This window comes from Anas acuta, chromosome 7, assembly GCF_963932015.1.
Source record: "Anas acuta chromosome 7, bAnaAcu1.1, whole genome shotgun sequence".
NCBI classification, from domain to species: Eukaryota; Metazoa; Chordata; class Aves; order Anseriformes; family Anatidae; genus Anas; species Anas acuta.
Genome location: NC_088985.1, coordinates 24,861,339 through 24,878,994, shown reverse-complemented (window position 1 = coordinate 24,878,994; position 17,656 = coordinate 24,861,339). Strand labels below are relative to the sequence as shown.

At 69.6% G+C, this 17,656-nt stretch overlaps 4 protein-coding genes across 5 annotated transcripts; 2 read left to right on the top strand and 2 right to left on the bottom strand.

Moving 5' to 3' along the window:
• Window positions 1-1,556, bottom strand: MRPL43 (mitochondrial ribosomal protein L43). Its single transcript, XM_068688324.1, has 3 exons — window positions 1,418-1,556; window positions 1,209-1,315; window positions 1-257 (listed from the first exon to the last, which is right to left on the bottom strand). Exons 1-3 carry the CDS (start codon window positions 1,546-1,548, stop codon window positions 40-42), a joined length of 456 nt encoding a protein of 151 aa, XP_068544425.1. The 5' UTR covers window positions 1,549-1,556; the 3' UTR covers window positions 1-39.
• On the top strand, window positions 1,547-4,790 carry TWNK (twinkle mtDNA helicase). The gene is made up of 5 exons (XM_068688317.1): window positions 1,547-2,903; window positions 3,134-3,374; window positions 3,565-3,672; window positions 3,795-3,936; window positions 4,059-4,790. The coding sequence occupies exons 1-5, from the start codon at window positions 1,547-1,549 to the stop codon at window positions 4,311-4,313; spliced, it is 2,103 nt and encodes a 700-aa protein (XP_068544418.1). The 3' UTR covers window positions 4,314-4,790.
• Window positions 4,520-10,563, top strand: LZTS2 (leucine zipper tumor suppressor 2). The gene is made up of 7 exons (XM_068688778.1): window positions 4,520-4,543; window positions 5,238-5,348; window positions 5,768-5,818; window positions 6,777-7,253; window positions 7,629-8,198; window positions 8,502-8,771; window positions 8,877-10,563. The coding sequence occupies exons 1-7, from the start codon at window positions 4,520-4,522 to the stop codon at window positions 9,546-9,548; spliced, it is 2,175 nt and encodes a 724-aa protein (XP_068544879.1). The 3' UTR covers window positions 9,549-10,563.
• On the bottom strand, window positions 10,423-17,260 carry PDZD7 (PDZ domain containing 7). 2 transcript variants are annotated; one of them, XM_068688315.1, is made up of 17 exons: window positions 16,905-17,260; window positions 16,034-16,407; window positions 15,801-15,941; window positions 15,428-15,602; window positions 14,980-15,156; window positions 14,694-14,841; window positions 14,429-14,489; window positions 13,545-13,970; window positions 13,248-13,451; window positions 13,059-13,100; window positions 12,662-12,819; window positions 12,477-12,568; window positions 12,290-12,381; window positions 12,136-12,207; window positions 11,425-11,889; window positions 11,048-11,148; window positions 10,423-10,939 (listed from the first exon to the last, which is right to left on the bottom strand). In XM_068688315.1, the coding sequence occupies exons 2-17, from the start codon at window positions 16,218-16,220 to the stop codon at window positions 10,790-10,792; spliced, it is 2,691 nt and encodes an 896-aa protein (XP_068544416.1). In that variant the 5' UTR covers window positions 16,221-16,407; window positions 16,905-17,260; the 3' UTR covers window positions 10,423-10,789. The 2 variants fall into 2 exon arrangements, with proteins under 2 accessions (XP_068544416.1, XP_068544417.1); XM_068688316.1 differs by lacking the exon at window positions 13,059-13,100.
• Window positions 17,261-17,656: the final 396 nt, after the last annotated feature.

Genomic DNA, 17,656 nt, shown 5'->3' with positions numbered 1-17,656 from the left:
GGAGGTGTCTCTGTGGGGACAGGGGCCGAGGTTTTTTTTTTATTGGGGGGGTGCCAGGCGGGGGCCCCGCACGAGGAGGGCGGGGGGCTTGTTGGTGAGGGGGTGCCACTGGCCCTGGATGCTGGGGTTGTCGGTGTGGAAGGGTTTGCGGATGCGCACCACGTCCAGGCCGGACTGGTTGGCCAGTTTGGTGGCGAGCTGGGCGATCTCCTCGCTGGTCTTGTTGGCGATGAGTTCCTCCCGCACCGTCCCGTTCACTGCGGCACAAAGGGGGTGAGGCTGGGGGGGTCCCCAGTGCCCCCCCTTGTTACTTGGCATCTGTGTGTGTGTCCCTTCCTTCTGTATCCCCCTCCCACTGGTGCCCCCCCCAGTCCCCCATCTCCTCAGTGCCCCCTCCCATCCCAGTGCCCCCCCCAGTCCCTCCTCTCCTCCCAGTTCCCCACTCCCCATACACTTCTCCTCCCAGTGCCCCCTGCCCAGACCCCCCCAGTTCCCCCTACCCAGTCCGCCCTCTTAACCCAGTGCCCTTCCCAGTTCCCCCCTCCCAGTATTCCCCCTCCAGCGTCCCCTCTCCTCCCAGTTCCCCCCCAGTCCCACCTCTCCCTTCCAGTGCCCCCCTCCCAGTACCCCTCCAGCCCCCCCTCTCCTCCCAGTTCCCTCCTAGTTCCCCCCCAGTCCCCTCCTCTCCCCTTCCAGTGCCCCCCTCCCAGTTCCCCCCCAGTCCCTCCCCTCCCTCCCAGTGCCCCATACCCAGTACCCCCCCTCCAGTACCCCTCTCTTCTCCCAGTTACCCCCCAGTCCCCCCTCTCCCTCCCAGTGCCCCATACCCAGTATCCCCCCTCCAGTGTCCCCTCTCCTCCCAATACCCCCCAGTCCCCCCTCCCCTCCCAGTTACCCCCAGTTCTCACTCTCCCCTCCCAGTATCCCCCCTCCCCATACCCTTCTCCTCCCAGTTCCCCCCCAGTCCCTCCTCCCCTCCCAATTCTCCTCCAGTCCCCCCTCAGTCCTCCCTCTCCCTCCCAGTTCTCTCCCAGTCCCCTCTCCCCTTCCAGTGCCTCCCTCCCAGTACCCCCCCTCCAGTCTCCCTCCCAGTATCCCCCCTCAGTCCCCCCTCTCCCTCCCAGTTCCCCCCCAGTCAGTCCCCTCTCCCCTCCCACTATCCCCTCTCCCTCCCAGTCCCTCCCAGTTCCCCCAGTCCCCCCACTCACAGTACTCTGCCCGCAGCACTGGGGCCGCCCCCCCCTCGTTCCGCACGTACAGCACCACCTCAGGGTGCCCGCGGGCAAACTCCGCCGCCCGCTCCTCCACGAACTGCCTGCGGGGCGGCACAGAACCCCCAAAAAACAACACCCTCAGCGCTCAAACACCACCATCAACCCCAAATAAACCCAAAACACCCCGATTATCCCCACAATACCTGGCCCCGCGGGCGTCGGGCGCGATGGGGCTGAAGAGGAGCTGCAGGCGCTGCAGCTGCCTCACGTAGCGCCCCAACCCGCAGCACAGGGCGGCCCCCAAAAACCTGCTGGGAGCCCCCCGGGCCGTCATGGCCGCTCCTGCTGCCCCGGAAGAGGAGGAGGAGGAGAAACAAGAGGAGGAGGAGGAGGAACGAGGGAGGCGGGCCGCGAAATGGCGGCGCCCGCCGGGCTCCACGCGAGGGCGGGAAGCTGAGGCGAGGGGGGGGGAGGAGATGGCGGCGGGGCCGCTGCGCCCCTACAGAGCCGGGTTGTCGGCAATTTGGAGCCGCGGGGGGGTGATGATGATGATGATGGGGATGGAGAAGGCTGTGGGGAGGCTGAGGCAGCGCCGCTTCAAGAGGGCCGTGCTGCCCGAGCCCGCTGCCTCTGTCCCCGCCGTGTCCGTCACCGAGATCCGCAGGTACCTCCGTGAGCAGGGGCTGCCCTTCCATGATGGCCACAGCTGCCTGCACGCCCCCAGCCTCTTCACCCCCGGCCCCGCCGCGCCACCCTTCACGCTCTTCATCGACAAGACGACCGGCGGCTTCCTCTGCACCGCCACACTGGCCGAGGGCACCTGGCAGGACCTGCAGGCTGCCGTGGAGCTGCGCCACCGTGGGCTGCCCCCTCCAAGCCCTCGTGAGGATGATGAGGAGGAGGAAGATGAAGGCAGGAGGGCGAGGGAGGCCGCCCGGCGCATCTGGGAGCGGGCGCTGCCGCTCTGGGAGCTGCTGGATGAAGAAGAAAGCCGGGCCACCAAGGCGGCGTTCGGCATCGCCCAGCTGGCCGACGCCACCCTGAAGCGTTTCGGGGTGCGCTACCTGCGTGCCGCCAGGGCGCTGGTCTTCCCTTGGTTCGCCCCCCGTGATGGCGCCCTGCGGGGGCTGAAGCTGGTGGGCGCCACGGAGGAGACGTTCCCCCGCTCCGACGCCTACCACAACCTCTTCGGCTTGCCTTTAGTGGGGCGCCGCGACACCGAGGTGGTGCTGACGGGGCGGGAGCTCGACGCCCTGGCCCTACACCAAGCCACCGGGGTGCCCAGCCTGGCGCTGCCGCGGGGGGCTGCCTGCTTGCCCCCGGCGCTGCTGCCCTACCTGGAGCAGTTCAAGCGCGTCACGCTATGGCTGGGCGACGACCTGCGCTCCTGGGAGGCCGCCAAGCTCTTCGCCCGCAAGCTGAGCGTCAAACGCTGCTCCCTGGTGCGCCCCGGGGACCTCCAGCCCCGGCCCTTGGAGGCGTTGAACCGGGGGCTGAACCTCACCAAAATCCTGCGCGCCGCCCTGCCCGCCGGCCACAAGTCCATCGTCTCCTTCAGGCAGCTGCGCGAGGAGGTTTTCGGGGAGCTGGCCAACAGCGAGCAGGTGGCCGGCGTCAAGTGGGCGCGCTTCCCCGAGCTCAACAAGCTCCTCAAGGGGCACCGCAAAGGCGAGCTCACCGTCTTCACAGGTGAGGGGCACGCAGGGTGCAGCCAGACCCCAAATCCCAGCTGGGAGATGCATGGGGCAATGGGGTGATGGGCGAGCACTCGGGCATGGGGTGCTGCCTGTTCCTGGTGGAAACGCCGGGTTTGGGTTGCTCTTGGCTGTACCCGGGTGTTTTTTCCTTCAAATACCCTCCCGAGCAATCAGCACGGGTTACATCTTCTCCCCCAGCTCATTTCTCCCTCTTTCCCCCAGGCCCCACGGGCAGCGGGAAGACGACGTTCATCAGCGAGTACGCGCTGGACCTGTGCACGCAGGGGGTGTGCACGCTGTGGGGCAGCTTCGAGATCAACAACATCCGCCTGGCCAAAATCATGCTGACCCAGTTCGCCGCGCGGCGCCTGGAGGACCAGTTGGAGCTGTACGACGAGTGGGCCGACCGCTTCGAGGAGCTGCCGCTCTACTTCATGACCTTCCACGGCCAGCAGAACATCAAGTACGGCCCCGGCCCTTTTTTCTCCCCAAAATCTCGCCCTCTGTGTGCTGGCGGGGTGAGGGGACACGTGGGGCAAGGCGTGCTGTGGCGGTGTCCCTGCTGTCACCAGCGCTGTCCTGGCTTTCTTCTGCGTCTCCCCGTGCCTGGCTCGGTGTCTGTGTCCCCAATAATTTTGGTGTCCCCCGTGCAGGACGGTTCTCGACACCATGAAGCATGCTGTCTACATGTACGACATCACCCACGTGGTCGTGGACAACTTGCAGTTCATGATGGGGCACGAGCAGCTCTCGGCAGACAGGTGAGACCCTCTCTGGGAGTTATAACCCCAAATTGGTGTCCCGTTGAGGTCCTATCCAACACGACAGCCCCGTTTTGGGGTGGTGGCTGCCCCCGACGTGCCCTCGCTGTCCTCCCCCGCAGGCTCGCAGCCCAGGATTTCATCATCGGTGCCTTCCGCAAGTTCGCCACGGACAACACGTGCCACATCACGCTGATCATCCACCCCCGCAAGGAGGACGACGAGAAGGAGCTGCAGACCGCCTCCATCTTCGGCTCCGCCAAGGTGCCTCCTCCTGGCCCCTCGGGGCTGTCCCCACAACAGCTCACCGGGACGGGGTTGGGTATCGTGGGGCGCCCCTTTCCCCGTGCGGCACCCCCTGGAGATGTTTTTTTTTCTCCCCGCAGGCCAGCCAGGAGGCCGACAACGTCCTCATCCTGCAGGACCGCAAGCTGACGACGGGGCCAGGGAAGCGGTACCTGCAGGTGGCCAAAAACCGCTTCGACGGCGACGTGGGCGTCTTCCCCCTGGAGTTCAGCAAGGCCTCGCTCACCTTCTCCTCCAGCAAGAGCAAGGCCAAGCTGAAGAAGGTGAAGGAGGAGAAGGCGCCTGCGGCCAAGAAGGATCCGGACGGAGGTGCCGGAGGCTCCAGCAAGCCCTGAGCGCGGCGATTCCCACCAGGAGGGATGGAGCACCGCGGTTTTGGGGTGCAGCGGGAGCAGTAGGGCCGTGTGCCCGTGTTCTGTCCTCCTGTGTGAAGCAGCCCCATCGTCCTGCGGGATGTGAGGGGAGCAGGAGAGAAGGCACCTGGAATTTGGGGTCTCCAGACCCGGGGCAGGTCCTTAAATTGCTGCGAAAGCGGGGCCAAATGCCTGGGGGGGTCACGGTCCAGGTTTGCTGCGTGCCGCGGGGCTCCTGCAGCTCTGCGGGGTCTGGCCCCTGCTTGGGGTCACCCCAAACCCCCCCGTTCCCGTGGGGCATCACCAGCATCACACCCTCAGGGAGCAGCCCCCGGGGGACCTGGGAGCGTTTTATGGCAAAATACTGTGATGTGGCCCGGCCCCGCTGCGGCGGGGAGCCCGCGGTGGGCTCTGGGTCCGACCTTTGGGGTTTTATTAAAGCAGAAACGTTGAGTGCTGTGCCTGTGCCCTGTCCTCTGCTACCTGGGACCGGGGAGGGGGGTGTCCCTATGCTGTAACCCATCCCAAATCCCCCACATCCAGGCTGTGGAGCCCCGTTTCTCCCCATGGGTGTGGGTTGGGCACGTGCCCTGCATTTAGGGTCTGGGGTCTGCGTTCCCGTGCTATGCGAGGATGGTGCTATGGGGCCACGCTGCCCCACATACCCCATCCCCATGCGCCTCCCAACCCCACAGCACCCCCAACCTCAAGGAACCGACCCCACAACGGGCAAAACCAGCTGCGCCCCATAGGGGATAGAGCCCCGGGGGGTGACCCTATCCCCCCTAAACACCCCCCTAACCCCACAACCGAGCCCAGGACCACCTCCCCCGGCGGGGGGCAGCCTCCCAACCCCTTTCCCTTTTCGGCTCCGCTGCCGGTCGCTGCCGGGCGCCCCGGCCGTAGGGCTCCCCCCTGCCGCCTCCCGCTCCGCTGCGGGGCCGGGGGCCGGGGGCGGCGGGGGCGGGCGGGGCCTGGCGGGGCCCGGGCCGGCGGGGAGCGGCGGCGGAGCCTGGGGTGAGCGGGGCAGGGACCGGGGGAGCCCCCCCCGGAGGGGGACCCCAAAGCTTGGCGGTGGGTGAGGAGGGGGTGGGAGGAAGGGGAAGGGGTCGGGGAACGGGGCGCTGGCGGATCGAGGGGGTCGGGAGCCGGCTGGGGCTGCGGGAGCCCCCCCCTGGTGCTCGCACCGGGAAATGGGGCGCATGGGGGGCGCGGCGCCGTCCCCCTTTTTCCCTCGTTACCCCACAGAGGGAAAGAGGGGGGGGGGGAAGGAGGAGAAGATGGAGGCGCCGCCGCCCGCCCCCGGCACGGCTCCCCCCCCGCCGGACGCCTCCCCCCAGCCGGTCCCGGGGGGGGGGGGCTCCGGGGGTCCCGGTGCGCCCTGACCCCATCCCTTGCCCCCTTTTCCCCCCTCCTCCGGCTCTTTCCCGTTGCAGGAACCGAGCCGGGAGCCGGGCACACCGCCCGGATGGGCCTCGGCTGGCGAGGTGAGCACCGGGGGGGTCCCCAAAACACCGGGGGGGGGCACCCCGAGGGGACCCCCGGTGCCTGGGGGCAGCGCCCCGACCCCACAGCGCGCTCCCGTTCCCATGGGGCTGGGACCTCCGCTACCTATAGGCTAAGGGGAGCACCCCCCAGCCCATCCTTATTTTTATTTTTTGGGGTGGGGGGCGCACAGGGTGGTTCGGGGGGGGGTCCCCCGCTGGTGGGACCCGGGGGGGCGGCCCCGGGGGCGGCCCGGAGGGGACCGGGGCGGTGCCAACCCGGCGGGCGGAGCGAGGCGGCCCGAGCGCATCATGGGGCGCCCCGGCCCAGGTGGGTGTAGGGCCGGCCCTGGGGGGGGTCCCCGATTATCCCCCCCCCCATTATCCCCCGTAGCCCCCCGGTAGCCCCGGAGCTCGGGGGGATCCTTTAGGGGCCGCCCGTCGGGGCGCCGGGGGGCGCGGGGTGGTGGGGGGGGTATGGGGGGGGTAATGGGGGTGTGGGGTTGTGGTTATGGGGCTGGGGGGGCTGGGGGCTGTGGGGAGGTGGGTGGGGGGTGTGGGGGGAGTGTGGGGCACGTAGGGGTGTGGAGAGGGGGGAGGGGGGGAGTGGGGAAGAGTTTGGGGGTGCTGGGGGGGTGTTGGAGCTGTAGGGTGGTGTTGTGGGGTGGGGGTGCTTTGGGGAAGGATGTTTGGGGTGCTGGGTGCTATGGGGGTGTTTGGGGCAGGGAGCTGGGGCATGGCAGCGTGCCGATGCTTGGGGGGCAGGGTTTGGGGCAGCAGGACAGCCCCCCCATACCCTTTGCCCCCCCCCCCCAGTTAATCCCAGCTTTATTCCGCTTCGCTCGGTGCCACCCCTCGCTCCTGCCCCCCGGCACCCCATTATCGGGGATGTTTGGGGTGGGTGCAGACGGGTTTTTCCCTTATGCCCGGTGTCCCCACACCGTGCTTCTCCTCCCCACAGGCTGCCCGCGCCCCCCAGCCCGCCGGGGGCCCCCCCGCCATGGCCATCGTGCAGACGCTGCCCGTCTCCATCGAGGCCGCCCCTGAGGGGGCCGCCCAGCTCCGCGCTGCCGCCCGCTCCCCCAAATCCTCTCGGGGCGCCATGGGCAGCGTGGGCAGCCTCATCGCCGGCCGGCCCTGCCACGACCGCTCCTGCCAGCCCCCCGCCACCAGCTCCTTCCTCCTGCACGACGGGCTGCTGCGGGCCAGCCCCCCGGACCCCTTGCTCCACGCGCTGCCCCCCAAAAAACCCTGCTCTGCCGCTCCCGGCGTCGCCCACGCCTACGCCAACGAAGGTTTCCACGGGGAGTGGTTGGAGGCCGCCTCTCCGGTCAGCCCCTGCAGCGATTCGGATGAAGCCCGGGATGAACGAGCCCCCGGTGGCAGCATTCGGGGGCCGCCCCCCAAGCTTGTCCCCGTGTCCGGGAAGCTGGAGGAGGTAGGGGGGGAGAGGTGCTGGGGTCTCTGCTCGGCGCCCGGTGCTGTGCCGGGGGTGGGGGTCTCGGGGAGGTGTGTGGGTAGGGGCTGTGTGGTGGCGTTGTCCCTGTCCCTGGGGGTAGAGGTGGTCTCTGCGCTCCTGATGTCCCCTACATCATGACAGGGGTGGCACTGTGAATGTGGGAACCCTTCCGACCCCATCAGAGAGCGTTTGGTGCTTGTCCCCTTCAACACGTGGAAGTTTTTGGGTTGGGGACACCTCCAAGTGTTGCATGGGGACAGGATCCGAGGGTTACCAAGCCCACCCATGGTGTGGGGCCACCCTCTGGAGGCTGCCAGCTCCCGGAGCCGCGCTCTCCCCTCTTTCCCTCCCCAGAACGTGGAGAAGACCCTGATCCGCCCCATGGCCTTCAAACCGGTGATACCCAAAATCAGGACTGCTCCGGGGCCGGCCAGCTTGGGGGTGCGCCCGGCGGCCCCGGCGCTTTCGGAGAGCCAGGTGAGCCTCACCCACCTGCTGGGGGCCGCCGGGGCTGACAAACCCGGCTCGCTGAGCTGCCGCGCCAGCAGCCACTCGGGCACGCTCTCGGATTCGGGGCGCAACTCCCTGTCCAGCCTGCCCACCTACAGCACGGGCTGCAGCCAGCACGCCGAGGCGGGCGCGCTCCCGGCCACCCCACACGGCCACCCCGAGCCCCCGGGTGGCTACCGCCCGCCCGCCGGCCCCTCCAACTCGGACAGCGGGCGCTCGTCCTCCAGCAAGAGCACGGGCTCGCTGAGCGGCCGGGGGAGACCCTCCTCCGAAAGTGGCTCCTGTGGGCGCTCGCCCCTGCCCGGAGAGGAGGCCCTGCTGGTGCGGGAGCTGGAGGACAAGCTGCGGGAGAGGGAGGCCGAGCTGCAGCAGCTGCGGGATAGCCTGGACGAGAACGAGGTGGCCATCTGCCAGGTGGGTGCCCATGGGGTCTGGGAATTGGGGTGGGGGGCTCCTCGGTGGTGGTGGTGGCAGTGGGGTGGGCATGGGGGTGCTGTTGGGGCAGGGCTTAGGAATGGGGTGCCCTCCATGGTGTGGGGTTGGAGACTCCGCATGCGCATTTTGGGGTCTGGCACGGGGGTGGCAGCACTCCGTCCCCTTCTGGGAAGCGCAGACCTCCAGGAGCCCCCCTCCAACCGTGAGGACGTGGGGGTGGCGGTATTTGGGATCCCATCCTGGGGTTGCCGTGCCGCTTATCCAGCACGTTCCCGCGCCCAGGTGTACGAGGAGAAGCAGCGGCGCTGCGAGCAGGAGCTGGAGGGTTTGCGGCAGCGCTGCGCGGCCCAGGTGCGGCAGGCGGCGCAGCAGGCGCAGCGCGGGCAGCAGGTCCTGCAGCTCCAGGTGCTGCAGCTGCAGCAGGAGAAGAAGCAGCTGCAGGAGGACTTTGCCCAGCTGCTGCAGGAGCGCGAGCTGCTGGAACGGCGCTGCGCCTCCTTCCAGAGGGAGCACACCGAGCTGGGACCCCGCCTGGAGGAGACCAAGTGGGAGGTGAGCCACGGCACGGTGACCCCCCTTCCCCGCGGGGTGACCGCGGTGTCCCCGTCCCCGAGAGGTTGGGATGGGGACGGGACCTGAGTCAGCGCTGCCCTACAGGTGTGCCAGAAATCGGGGGAGATCTCCCTGCTGAAGCAGCAGCTGAAGGAGTCGCAGGCGGAGCTGGCGCAGCGGGGCACGGAGCTGCTGGTGCTGCGGGCGCAGCTGCGGGAGGCGCGGGCCGAGCTGCAGGCGGGCGAGCAGCAGGCGCGGGGGCTGCAGGAGGCCGCCCGGCTCAAGGCGCTGGAGCTGGAGGTGTGCGCCAACGAACTGCAGCGCCGCAAGAGCGAGGCCGACCTCTTCCGTGCCAAAGCTGGCCGGCTGGAGCAGGAGGTGGCGGGGCTGCGGGAAGCCGCCCGCGGGCGCTGCCCCTGCCCCGAACCCGGCGAGGGTTGCCCGGAGCTCGGAGAGGAGGCGCGGGGCACGGCGGGGCTGCGGAGGCAGCTGGAGAGGCTGCGAGCGGAGGTGGCCCTGGAGAGGAGACGCGGGCAGGAGCAGCGGGAAGCCTTCGAGCAGGAGCGGAGCACGTGGCAGGGCGAGAAGGAGCGGGTGATCCGCTACCAGAAGCAGCTGCAGTACAACTACATCCAGATGTACCGCCGCAACCGGCGCCTCGAGCAGCGCCTCCAGCACCTCCGGCTGCAGGGCGAGGACCCCCCGGCCTCCTCCGAGCCCTGCGAGCCCCCCGGCACGGACCCAGCCTTCGAGGAGATCACGGCCACCGAGATCTGAGACGCTGCCTGCGCCCCGGCCCCCTGCTCGGACAGCTTGGGGGCTCCAGCCCCATGGATTTTGGGGGGTCCCCGCTCTGCTCCCCGCTACGCAGAGACCGCCGGCGCCGGGAGGGGGCAGAGGGGACCTCGGGAGCTGCCCCCTCCCTGGCGTCGTGGTGTCAGGGTGAGGTTGTGGTGGCCCCCCCGCTGTGGCAGGGGGGTGCCCCGGAGCTGTGGGGTCGGGGGGTGCTGCGTCACGGCCCCGGGGCCGCCTGGGGCTGGTTTGCTGCTGATCCTCTTAGCGCCCGGGGATTAGCAGCGCTGCCTTCAGCCGGGGTCACCTTGGGCACGGGGAGGGGGGGGGGTGGCTCGTCCCCTCCCTCCCGTCCCTCCCAGCACTGTCACCCAGCCGCTGTCCCCTGGGGGAGCGCGCCCTGTCCCTGCCTTCCTTCCACCCCCCTACCCTGCGTGTTTGTCAGGGGATTTGTTTCTGTGCCATTTTAAAGAACTCTATTTTTATAGGACCTACCAAAAAAAAAAAAAACAACCAGCGCCCGCTCCGTGCTCACGCCCTGCCTGGCTGCGGACCCCCCCCCTCACCCCCGCCACCGGGCGCGTTGCCCTCAGTGCCTTCCCCGTGCCCTTGCCCCCAGCATCCCTGTGTGCGACCCCCCCAAAAAAAAAACCCAAAAGCCCAGCCCGTGCCCCTGTGATGCCCAGCCTGCTCGGGCTGGGGGAGAGGGGCTCGGTGCGGGGCAGCCAGCTGGCCACCAGTGGGGGACACCTCGGGGACACCGGGGTTTTGGGGGTCAGGCTCTGTGCCCGCGGGGTCAAACCAAAGGAAAAGCCTGGCCGTGCCCAGCTCTGGCTTGCTCGCCCCCGAGCTGTTTTGGGGGGAGATGGGTGGGGGAGAGAGAGTTGGAATTGTATTTTTGTACTTTTATTTCGGTTGTGTCCCATTTCCAGAGCCCGGCTCGCCCTTGTACCACCTGGAAACGCTGATTAAAAGCAAGCCCCCGGCTGTGTTTTTTTCAGGGCAGCGTCCGCGTGGCCGGAGCCACTTGTTTCAGGGTCAGCTCCGCTTCTTTCCCCCCTCCCCACCTTCTTTTTCGTGCCCCCACCTGGGTCCCTCTTTGGGCACCTCTTGGGTCCCCCTGTCCCTGCTGGCTGAGGCCGGCCACAGCTCGGCGCAGGAATGAGCCGGCTCCGTGGGGTCCAAGGAAGGATTCTCGGCTCCAGGAGGGGGAAATATTTTCGGTATCACTCCGGGGGGGGTCCGGGCACCCTCACCACCAGCTCCATGGGCTCCTTGGCTTTGTTGCGGTAGGCCTGGCGGATGATGTCCACGGCGCGCTGGTGCGTCACGTTCTGCAGGCTCTCCCCGTCCACCGACACCAGCTCGTGGCCCGCCTGGCCCCAAGGGGATGGGGGGGGAAGGCAGCGGGGTGAAACGCAGCCCCAAGAGGGGCTGGGGGGCAAGGGGAAGGGTCCCTGTCCCCAAAAAAGGCAGGTGGGTACCTTGAGGACGCCGCTGAGGAAGGCGGCTCCCCCGGGGAAGATCTTCTCGATCTTCACCACCGGCTGCGCCCGCGACTCGATGCCTCCCGAGATGCTGATCCCTAAAAGGGAGCCCCGATGCCTTTGGGTGCAGGTAGATGGGGTGTTGTGCCCCCCCCCCAAACCCCTATGGGGCTGTATGGCCTCTCTCCATCCCCTACACGAGGGTATGGGGCTGGAGGAACGGGGACTGGCACTGCTCAGGGCTTCACCCACATCCCTGTCCCCATAAAGAGCCCAAGGGGATCCCACCCACCCCAAAGGTTCAGAGGGGGGGGTCCCCATCCCACCCCAACCCTGTGTCACCCCCTAAAACCCTCCCAGCAAGACCCACGCACCCAGCGAGTGCTTCAGCTTGGAGAGGGTGACGGTCAGCAGCCGCTCTTCCTCCTCCTCCTCCTCCTCCTCCTTGGGGCCATTGGCGGCCGGCGCAGCCCCCACCTCCCCTCCTGGCCCCCCAAAAAGGGGCGCGAGGGGGGCCCGCGCCCTCCGGGGCTTCCCCAGCCCCTCGCCCACCCAGGGGGGCTCCGTGCGCCGGGTGGGCTGGGGGCTGCGCCTGCGCCCCTCCCGGGGGGGCTCGGCCAGCAGCCAGCTGGGGGGGGGGCCCGGTCCTGGGGTGGCCGGGGGGCCGCTGGCGCTGTTGTAGGAGTCCACTGGCACGTCGGGGAGCGGGGTGTAGGAGCGGGGGTGAAGCCGGTGGGGGCTGGGGGATGCCCGTGGCCGGGCTGGGCTCGGTGGCAGCCCCCCGACATCCTCCGGGTCCGGGGCCCCCGCTGGCTTCAGCAGGAATCCGCCGCGGTAGTCTGCAAAGAGAGGGGTCAGGGGGGCAAAGAGAGGGGTCAGCGGGGGCACGAGGTGTCCACGGCCCCCTTGGCACCACGGTTCCCTGGTCATCCTCCTCCAGGAACCCCCCCAGAGCCCCCTCTCTCCATAGGGACCCCAAAATGCCCAGCATCCGGTGCCCCCCTCGGAGCCGAGCTCCCCGTTTCCCACCCCCCCTGCGCTGTCCCCAAATCCCTGCCCCTTCCTGGCACCCCGCTGGCACCCACCAGGCACTGGCGTGATGAGGTGTCTCTTGGGGGGGACGTCGTGGTGGGCCGGGCGGAGGGCAGGCGACCTCACTGTGGGGGGGGAGAGCAGCGGGGGTCACCCCTGCGCCCCCTCCCCAAACCCTCCCCATGGTTTTTTGGGGTCAGGCTCTACCCGAGCGGCTCTTGAGGGCGTCGAAGGCTTCCAGCTCCAGGGGCATCACCATGCTGTCGAAGCGACCCAGGTCCGTGGGGGCCACCACGCTCCTGCAGGGGGGGGGGGGGACAAAACGGGGCCGGGCTGCGGGTGCTGACCGGGACACGAGGTTTTGGGGTCACCCCGGGGTGCACCCAGCCCCCACCTCACGTCCCGAAGCAGCAGCACCTTCTCGGGCCGGTCCAGGATGGCGAGCAGCGGCCTCACCAGATCCTCCACGCCGCCCTCATGCAGGTACTGAGGACACAGGGTGGGGGTCAGCAGCAGGTCCCCAAACCCTATAACCCCGATGGGGTCACGGAGCTGCCCGGTGTCCCCGCGGTGCCGTACCCGGGTGCAGTGGCGGAGCACGGCCGTCACCTCGTCGGGGCTGAGCAGCCTCGCCGCCGTGTCCTGGATGAGCGGGAGCCGTGCCTCGGGGTCGCTGCCGTTGGGTTGTGGGGCCGTGGGGCCAGCCAGGGCCAGGATGCTGGCACGGCGGCTTTTCTCTGCGGGGAGGCAGAGCACGGGGTGGCCAGCGGGGTAGGGACACCCCGTGCCCACCGCCAGCCCCAAACCCACGCACCCCACCGGTGCCACTGCTCTTAACCCATGCCAAAATCACACAGGCATGCAAACACACGCAGCCCCGGATTTGGGGACCCCCCCCCCACCCCGGTGCCACACCGTGCGGGGACAGGCGCATGCAGGAGCTGCCCCGCAGCCCCCCCGGGGGCACCCCCATTACCCCGCTTCAGGCTCCGGATGACAAACTTCTGCACAGCGCCTACTGCAAGGGAGATGGAGAGGGGTGAGCACGCAGGGGGGGGACCAAAATGTGCACACGGGGACCCCCCCTTTCCACGCTCCCCCTCTTTGTGGTGCCCCATAAGGGGGGAGCTGTGCCAGGCTGCTTCCCCGTCCCCCCTCCCGGTACCTCTGTCCCCATCGGGGCGCCCCGGGGACTTGGCGCGCGCCCGGCGCTCGGAGCCGGGGGGGTCCTGGCTCGGGGGGGCCCAGCTCTGGCTGGTGGCACGGCCGCCCTTGAAGAAGAGGTTGACGAGGGTCTTGGAGCGGTGCAAACCGGGGGGGGCCCCCCGAGCCCCCTGGCCCTCCGGCTTCTCCTTCTTCCGCTTCTCCTCTGCGGGTAGAGAGGGGCGAATCGAGGGGGTCAGGGGGGGGCACCGAGTGGAGGAGAGCCCCATGGGGGGGGGTGCAGCACCCCAGTGCCTACCGGCCACGGTGAGGTCGCTCTGGGAGCGCGTGATGGGCTGCCGAGGCCGGCTGAGGGCCAGCAGCAGCGCCGTTTTGGGCGAGTGGCCGAAGGTGCGGCGCGGGTGGGTGCCGGGGGGCTCGCGGGCGCCCTGGCCCCGGATGGCCGTGTCCCGCAGCAGCTCGGGGGGCCTCATGGTGCGCCGCGTCTCCGCCAGCCCCTCGGTGGCCGGCTCGGTTTGCATGGCCCTCTCGGCACGCTCCCGGGCCCAGCCCCTCCGTGGCCCGTCCTCGGTGGAGATGGCCACGTCCACGGTGCGGGCGGGTGGCCCCGGGGTCGCCGTCCCCAGCCCGTTCACCGCCGGTGGTGGGGGTCCCGAGGAGTAGGAGGAGATGGAGGAGCTGGTCTCTGATGTCTGTGATAGCTGCTGCAGCTGCCCGTTGGTCACTGTAAAAGGGGACACACCATGGGGACACACCGTGGGGACAGGGGGACTTGGGATCCAGCCTGAGGGTGGGGGATGTGGGGACTATAGGGCCGTGGCACGGGGAATATAGGGCCGTGGGTACTGCAGGGCCATAGCAAAGGGATGGGGATGTGTGGGGCCGTGAGATCATAGAGCATGGGGCTGTAGGCCACAGCACAGGGATCTTTGTGTCCCCTCCACAGATGGGGACATGGGGGACCCTGCAAGGCCGTGGGCACTTTGGTGATGCCGATGGTGGCACGGGGAGCTTTATGCCCCCTCCCAGGACAGAGGGCACGCGGGGACCCCATGGCGCACGGACCTTCTCCCTCCCCACTTGGGCAAACGCATTGGGGCCCCTGTGCCCTCCAGATATCCCTTCCAGGGGGGGTCCCAGCCCCTCCACGTGCCCCCGGTACCCGGCTGGCCGTGTCCTTACAGCGGCTGAGCCAGCAGTACTCGGCCACCAGCTCCTTGTAGGCAGGGAACCGCCCGGTCTCCTAGGCGCAGAGGGAGAAGACGCGGGGGTCAGCGCGTGCCGGCCGAACCCGATCCGGGTGCCAGCCATGAATAATGCATCCCCCTCCCACCTGCCTGAAACCCAACCAGCCCGCGGCCGTGCCGGCACCCCCCCGGCACCGGGATCGGCTGGGGGAGAGCCACAGTGGGGGCACGCAGACCCCTGTGGGGTTGGGCGCGGGTACCTTGATGGTCAGCATGATGTGGGTCTGCCCCTTGAGCACCTCCACCGCCTTGCTATGGCTTATGTCTTCGAACTTGACTCCGTTGGCTGCAAGGACTTGGTCGCCCACCCGAATGCCGTTCTGCTCCGCCAGCCCCCCGGGGTCCACCCTACGGGCAGCAGAGCGGGGGCGGGATGGGGACGGAGCCCCGCGCCTCTCCCCGGGCAGCTCCGTGCCCCGGCACCCAAGGGTGCTGAGCCCCAGCGTGTCCCCCTCGTGCCCTCCCGGGGTTCTGGCCAGGCCGTACTTGGAGACGTAGATGCCGAGGCCGAACTCGCGGCCGCCGCGGATGTTGAAGCCCAGGCAGTAGTCGTCGGAGGTGGTGTAGAGGTGGACGATGCGCCGCAGCCCGTCCTCGGAGCCGCTCTCCGACGGCGTCGAGCCGCTCTTCTCCACCACCAGCCGCCTGTTCACCACGTCCACCCTGGGGCACGGTGTTGCGGGGGGGGCTCAGGGGTCCAGCTCGTGTCCCCCAGCGTCTCCCGGTGAAGGGCGGTGATTCGGGTGGTGAGGATGGGGCTCGCACCCACCCTGCCTGCTCCACACCTTCCCATCCCCTCCTGCACCCTCCCACCTTTTTGGGGACCCCCAGTGCAGCCCACCCCGAAGCTCCCCCCACCTCTGCGTCCTCCCTACCCCACAGCATCCCCCCCGAGCCCTCCACGGGGGTTTTGGGGTGCGGGTGCCCCGCTCACCAAGCAGTTTTCTCCTTGGAGAACTTGATGCCCGGCACGCGGCCCATGCGCCGCACCACCATGCGCAGGCGGTTGTTGCCGGTGAGGACCTTGACGGCGCTGCTCATGGTGATGTTCTCCAGGCTGACGCTGTTCACCTCCGTGATCTTGTCACCCACGCACAGCCCAGCCTGCTCTGCGAGGGGCGAGTGGCTCGGACGGGCACCCAAAATTGTGCCGTTCCCCTTGCAGGGTGCTCCGTCCCCAAGCGGGACCAGCTCAGCCCGACCCAGAGGGTGCAGGAGGTGCCACCACCACTGCGGCACCACATCCCTGGTGGCTCCCCGGAGCATTTTGGTGGCCCGTGTCCCATCCCCATCAGTGTCCCACTTACCGGCAGCGCTGCCCTCCTCCACCTTGCTCACGAAGATGCCCAGTCCGTGCTCGGAGCCGCCGCGGACGCTGAAGCCCAGCTTGCCATCCGCGCTCTTCTCCACCGTGATGGCGTTGATAACGTCACTCTCATTGCTGCTGGCTGCGGGGACAGCCGTGTCACCAGGGGATGGCACCCAAAAGCCCCTTCCCATGGGCCGGGTTGGGGGGGGGTCCATCCGGGCTCCCACGCACCTTCGATGGGCGAGTTGATGAGGATGACGCGCCCCATGGGGGAGGTGGCGCGGGCACCCCGCACGGTCCCGTTGAGCAGGCGGCTCTGCTTGCTCAGCAGGCAGCGGGGCGCCAGGCTGGCCTCGCTGCTCGAGCTCCGGGACCTCCCGGGCACCGTCATCTCCGCGTCCTCCCAGCCCTGGGCCATGGCGGTGGCCGAGCAGCCGGGCTGGGACTCGCCGGGTGCTCACGGGGCCGGGGCTGCCCGCCGGCGGGGGGGAGCCGTGGCACCCTCCAGCAGCACATGCCCGGGCTGGGGCGAGCTCCTCAGCAGCGCAGCGCCGGGGCCGGCTGGGGGCTGGCTGCACGAGGGGTCCCGGGCACGGTGGCACGACCTGCGGGGACAAGAAGTGGCGTGGGGGGGCCCCCTTCAATCCCCCTTCAATCCCCGCACCCCGTCCCTTTGCGCCCCGCCTGTGGGGCCCCCCGGGTGGCACCGTGGGGACCTGGTGGCCGGGAAGGATCTGTCCCCGTGGGGATTTGCACCCGGATGGGGCAGCCCCCACCCTCCCCGTGCCCTTCCACGCCCCCCCCCCCACGCTCGCCCCGTTCCCGCGGGGGGGATTTTCCCAGCGTGGGCGCACCGCCCCCCGCTCGCCCCGGCCTGACCCCCATAAATAAGTGATGTCGCCGTGCCTGCGGCGACAGCGAGGGGGACACGGCGGTGTCCCCGCCACCCGGCAGCACCCCCCCACGGCCCCATTTCCTCCCCCCCAATATCCCCAAGCCCCCCTCTCCGGCAGCCCCCAGCGGTGCCCCCTCCCCGACGGGGCGCACGGCTCCGGGGGCCCCCTGCAGCCTCCGGGCTGCCCCCCCCCCGTGCCCTCCTCACCTGTCCCCATGGTGCCACCTGCGAAAGAGACACCGGCAGCAAGGGGGGGATGGAGAGGACGCGGGGGGGGGACACAGCGCCGCCTCCCCCCGCCGCTGCCCGCGGGGATTGGCCGTCCCGTGGCTGTGCCGGCCGGGGGAGCTGTCGCTCAAGCGGCGGGGCTGGCCCTGAGCGAGGGGGGGGAGCCCCGTGTCCCCCCCCCCAACCCCAGGACACCGTGGGGGGGGGCGCAGGGGACGAGGCTCCCCGCGGGGGGGCTGCGTGGAGCTTTGCGCACACGGGGAGCGAGGCGCGGGGTGGGTCCTCAGGTGTTTTTTTGTGCGTGGGGGGGTGCGTGTGCCCCCCCCGCGATGCAAGCCGCTGCCCCCCCTTCCCCACGGCATATTTCACCCCCCCAGACCCCCCCCCCGCGATCCACGGCGGCGCCGGCGCCGCGAACCCGACACCGCGGCGGTTTCAGGTGATGCGCGGCGGCGCAGAGCGGCCGAGGAGGGGGGGTTCAAAGGGGGGTGGCAGCCCCCGCAGCGCCGCGAACACGCGTGTGCCCCCCACACACACACAGCACAGCCGATGGGACACGCGTGGACGCGTGCGCATCCGTGTCCCGAGCCCGCTTTGCGCAGGGCTCGTCCCCTGGTGCCACCCCGTGGCGCGCGTAAAACACGCGCGGGCGCACACGGACACGCGTGGAAATGACACCAACACCCACGGCGGGGGGGGGAGGAGGAACGGGCGTACATAAACACGCCTGG

Bases quoted from the DNA above. Each gene is read 5' to 3' on its own strand.
- MRPL43 (XM_068688324.1), bottom strand. From the start codon at position 1,548: ATGACGGCCCGGGGGGCTCCCAGCAGGTTTTTGGGGGCCGCCCTGTGC. The intron at 1,316-1,417 runs GTATTGTGGGGA...GCCGCCCCGCAG, and splicing joins CCCGACGCCCGCGGGGCCAG to GCAGTTCGTGGAGGAGCGGG. The intron at 258-1,208 runs GTGAGTGGGGGG...TTTGTGCCGCAG, and splicing joins AGTGCTGCGGGCAGAGTACT to TGAACGGGACGGTGCGGGAG.
- TWNK (XM_068688317.1), top strand. From the start codon at position 1,547: ATGGCCGCTCCTGCTGCCCCGGAAGAGGAGGAGGAGGAGAAACAAGAG. The intron at 2,904-3,133 runs GTGAGGGGCACG...TCTTTCCCCCAG, and splicing joins CGAGCTCACCGTCTTCACAG to GCCCCACGGGCAGCGGGAAG. The intron at 3,937-4,058 runs GTGCCTCCTCCT...TTCTCCCCGCAG, and splicing joins CCATCTTCGGCTCCGCCAAG to GCCAGCCAGGAGGCCGACAA.
- LZTS2 (XM_068688778.1), top strand. From the start codon at position 4,520: ATGCCTGGGGGGGTCACGGTCCAG. The intron at 7,254-7,628 runs GTAGGGGGGGAG...TTCCCTCCCCAG, and splicing joins TGTCCGGGAAGCTGGAGGAG to AACGTGGAGAAGACCCTGAT. The intron at 8,772-8,876 runs GTGAGCCACGGC...GCTGCCCTACAG, and splicing joins TGGAGGAGACCAAGTGGGAG to GTGTGCCAGAAATCGGGGGA.
- PDZD7 (XM_068688315.1), bottom strand. From the start codon at position 16,220: ATGGCCCAGGGCTGGGAGGACGCGGAGATGACGGTGCCCGGGAGGTCC. The intron at 13,971-14,428 runs GTAAGGACACGG...CCCCTTTTACAG, and splicing joins GTACTGCTGGCTCAGCCGCT to TGACCAACGGGCAGCTGCAG. The intron at 11,890-12,135 runs GTGGGTGCCAGC...CTCTCTTTGCAG, and splicing joins CCTCATCACGCCAGTGCCTG to ACTACCGCGGCGGATTCCTG.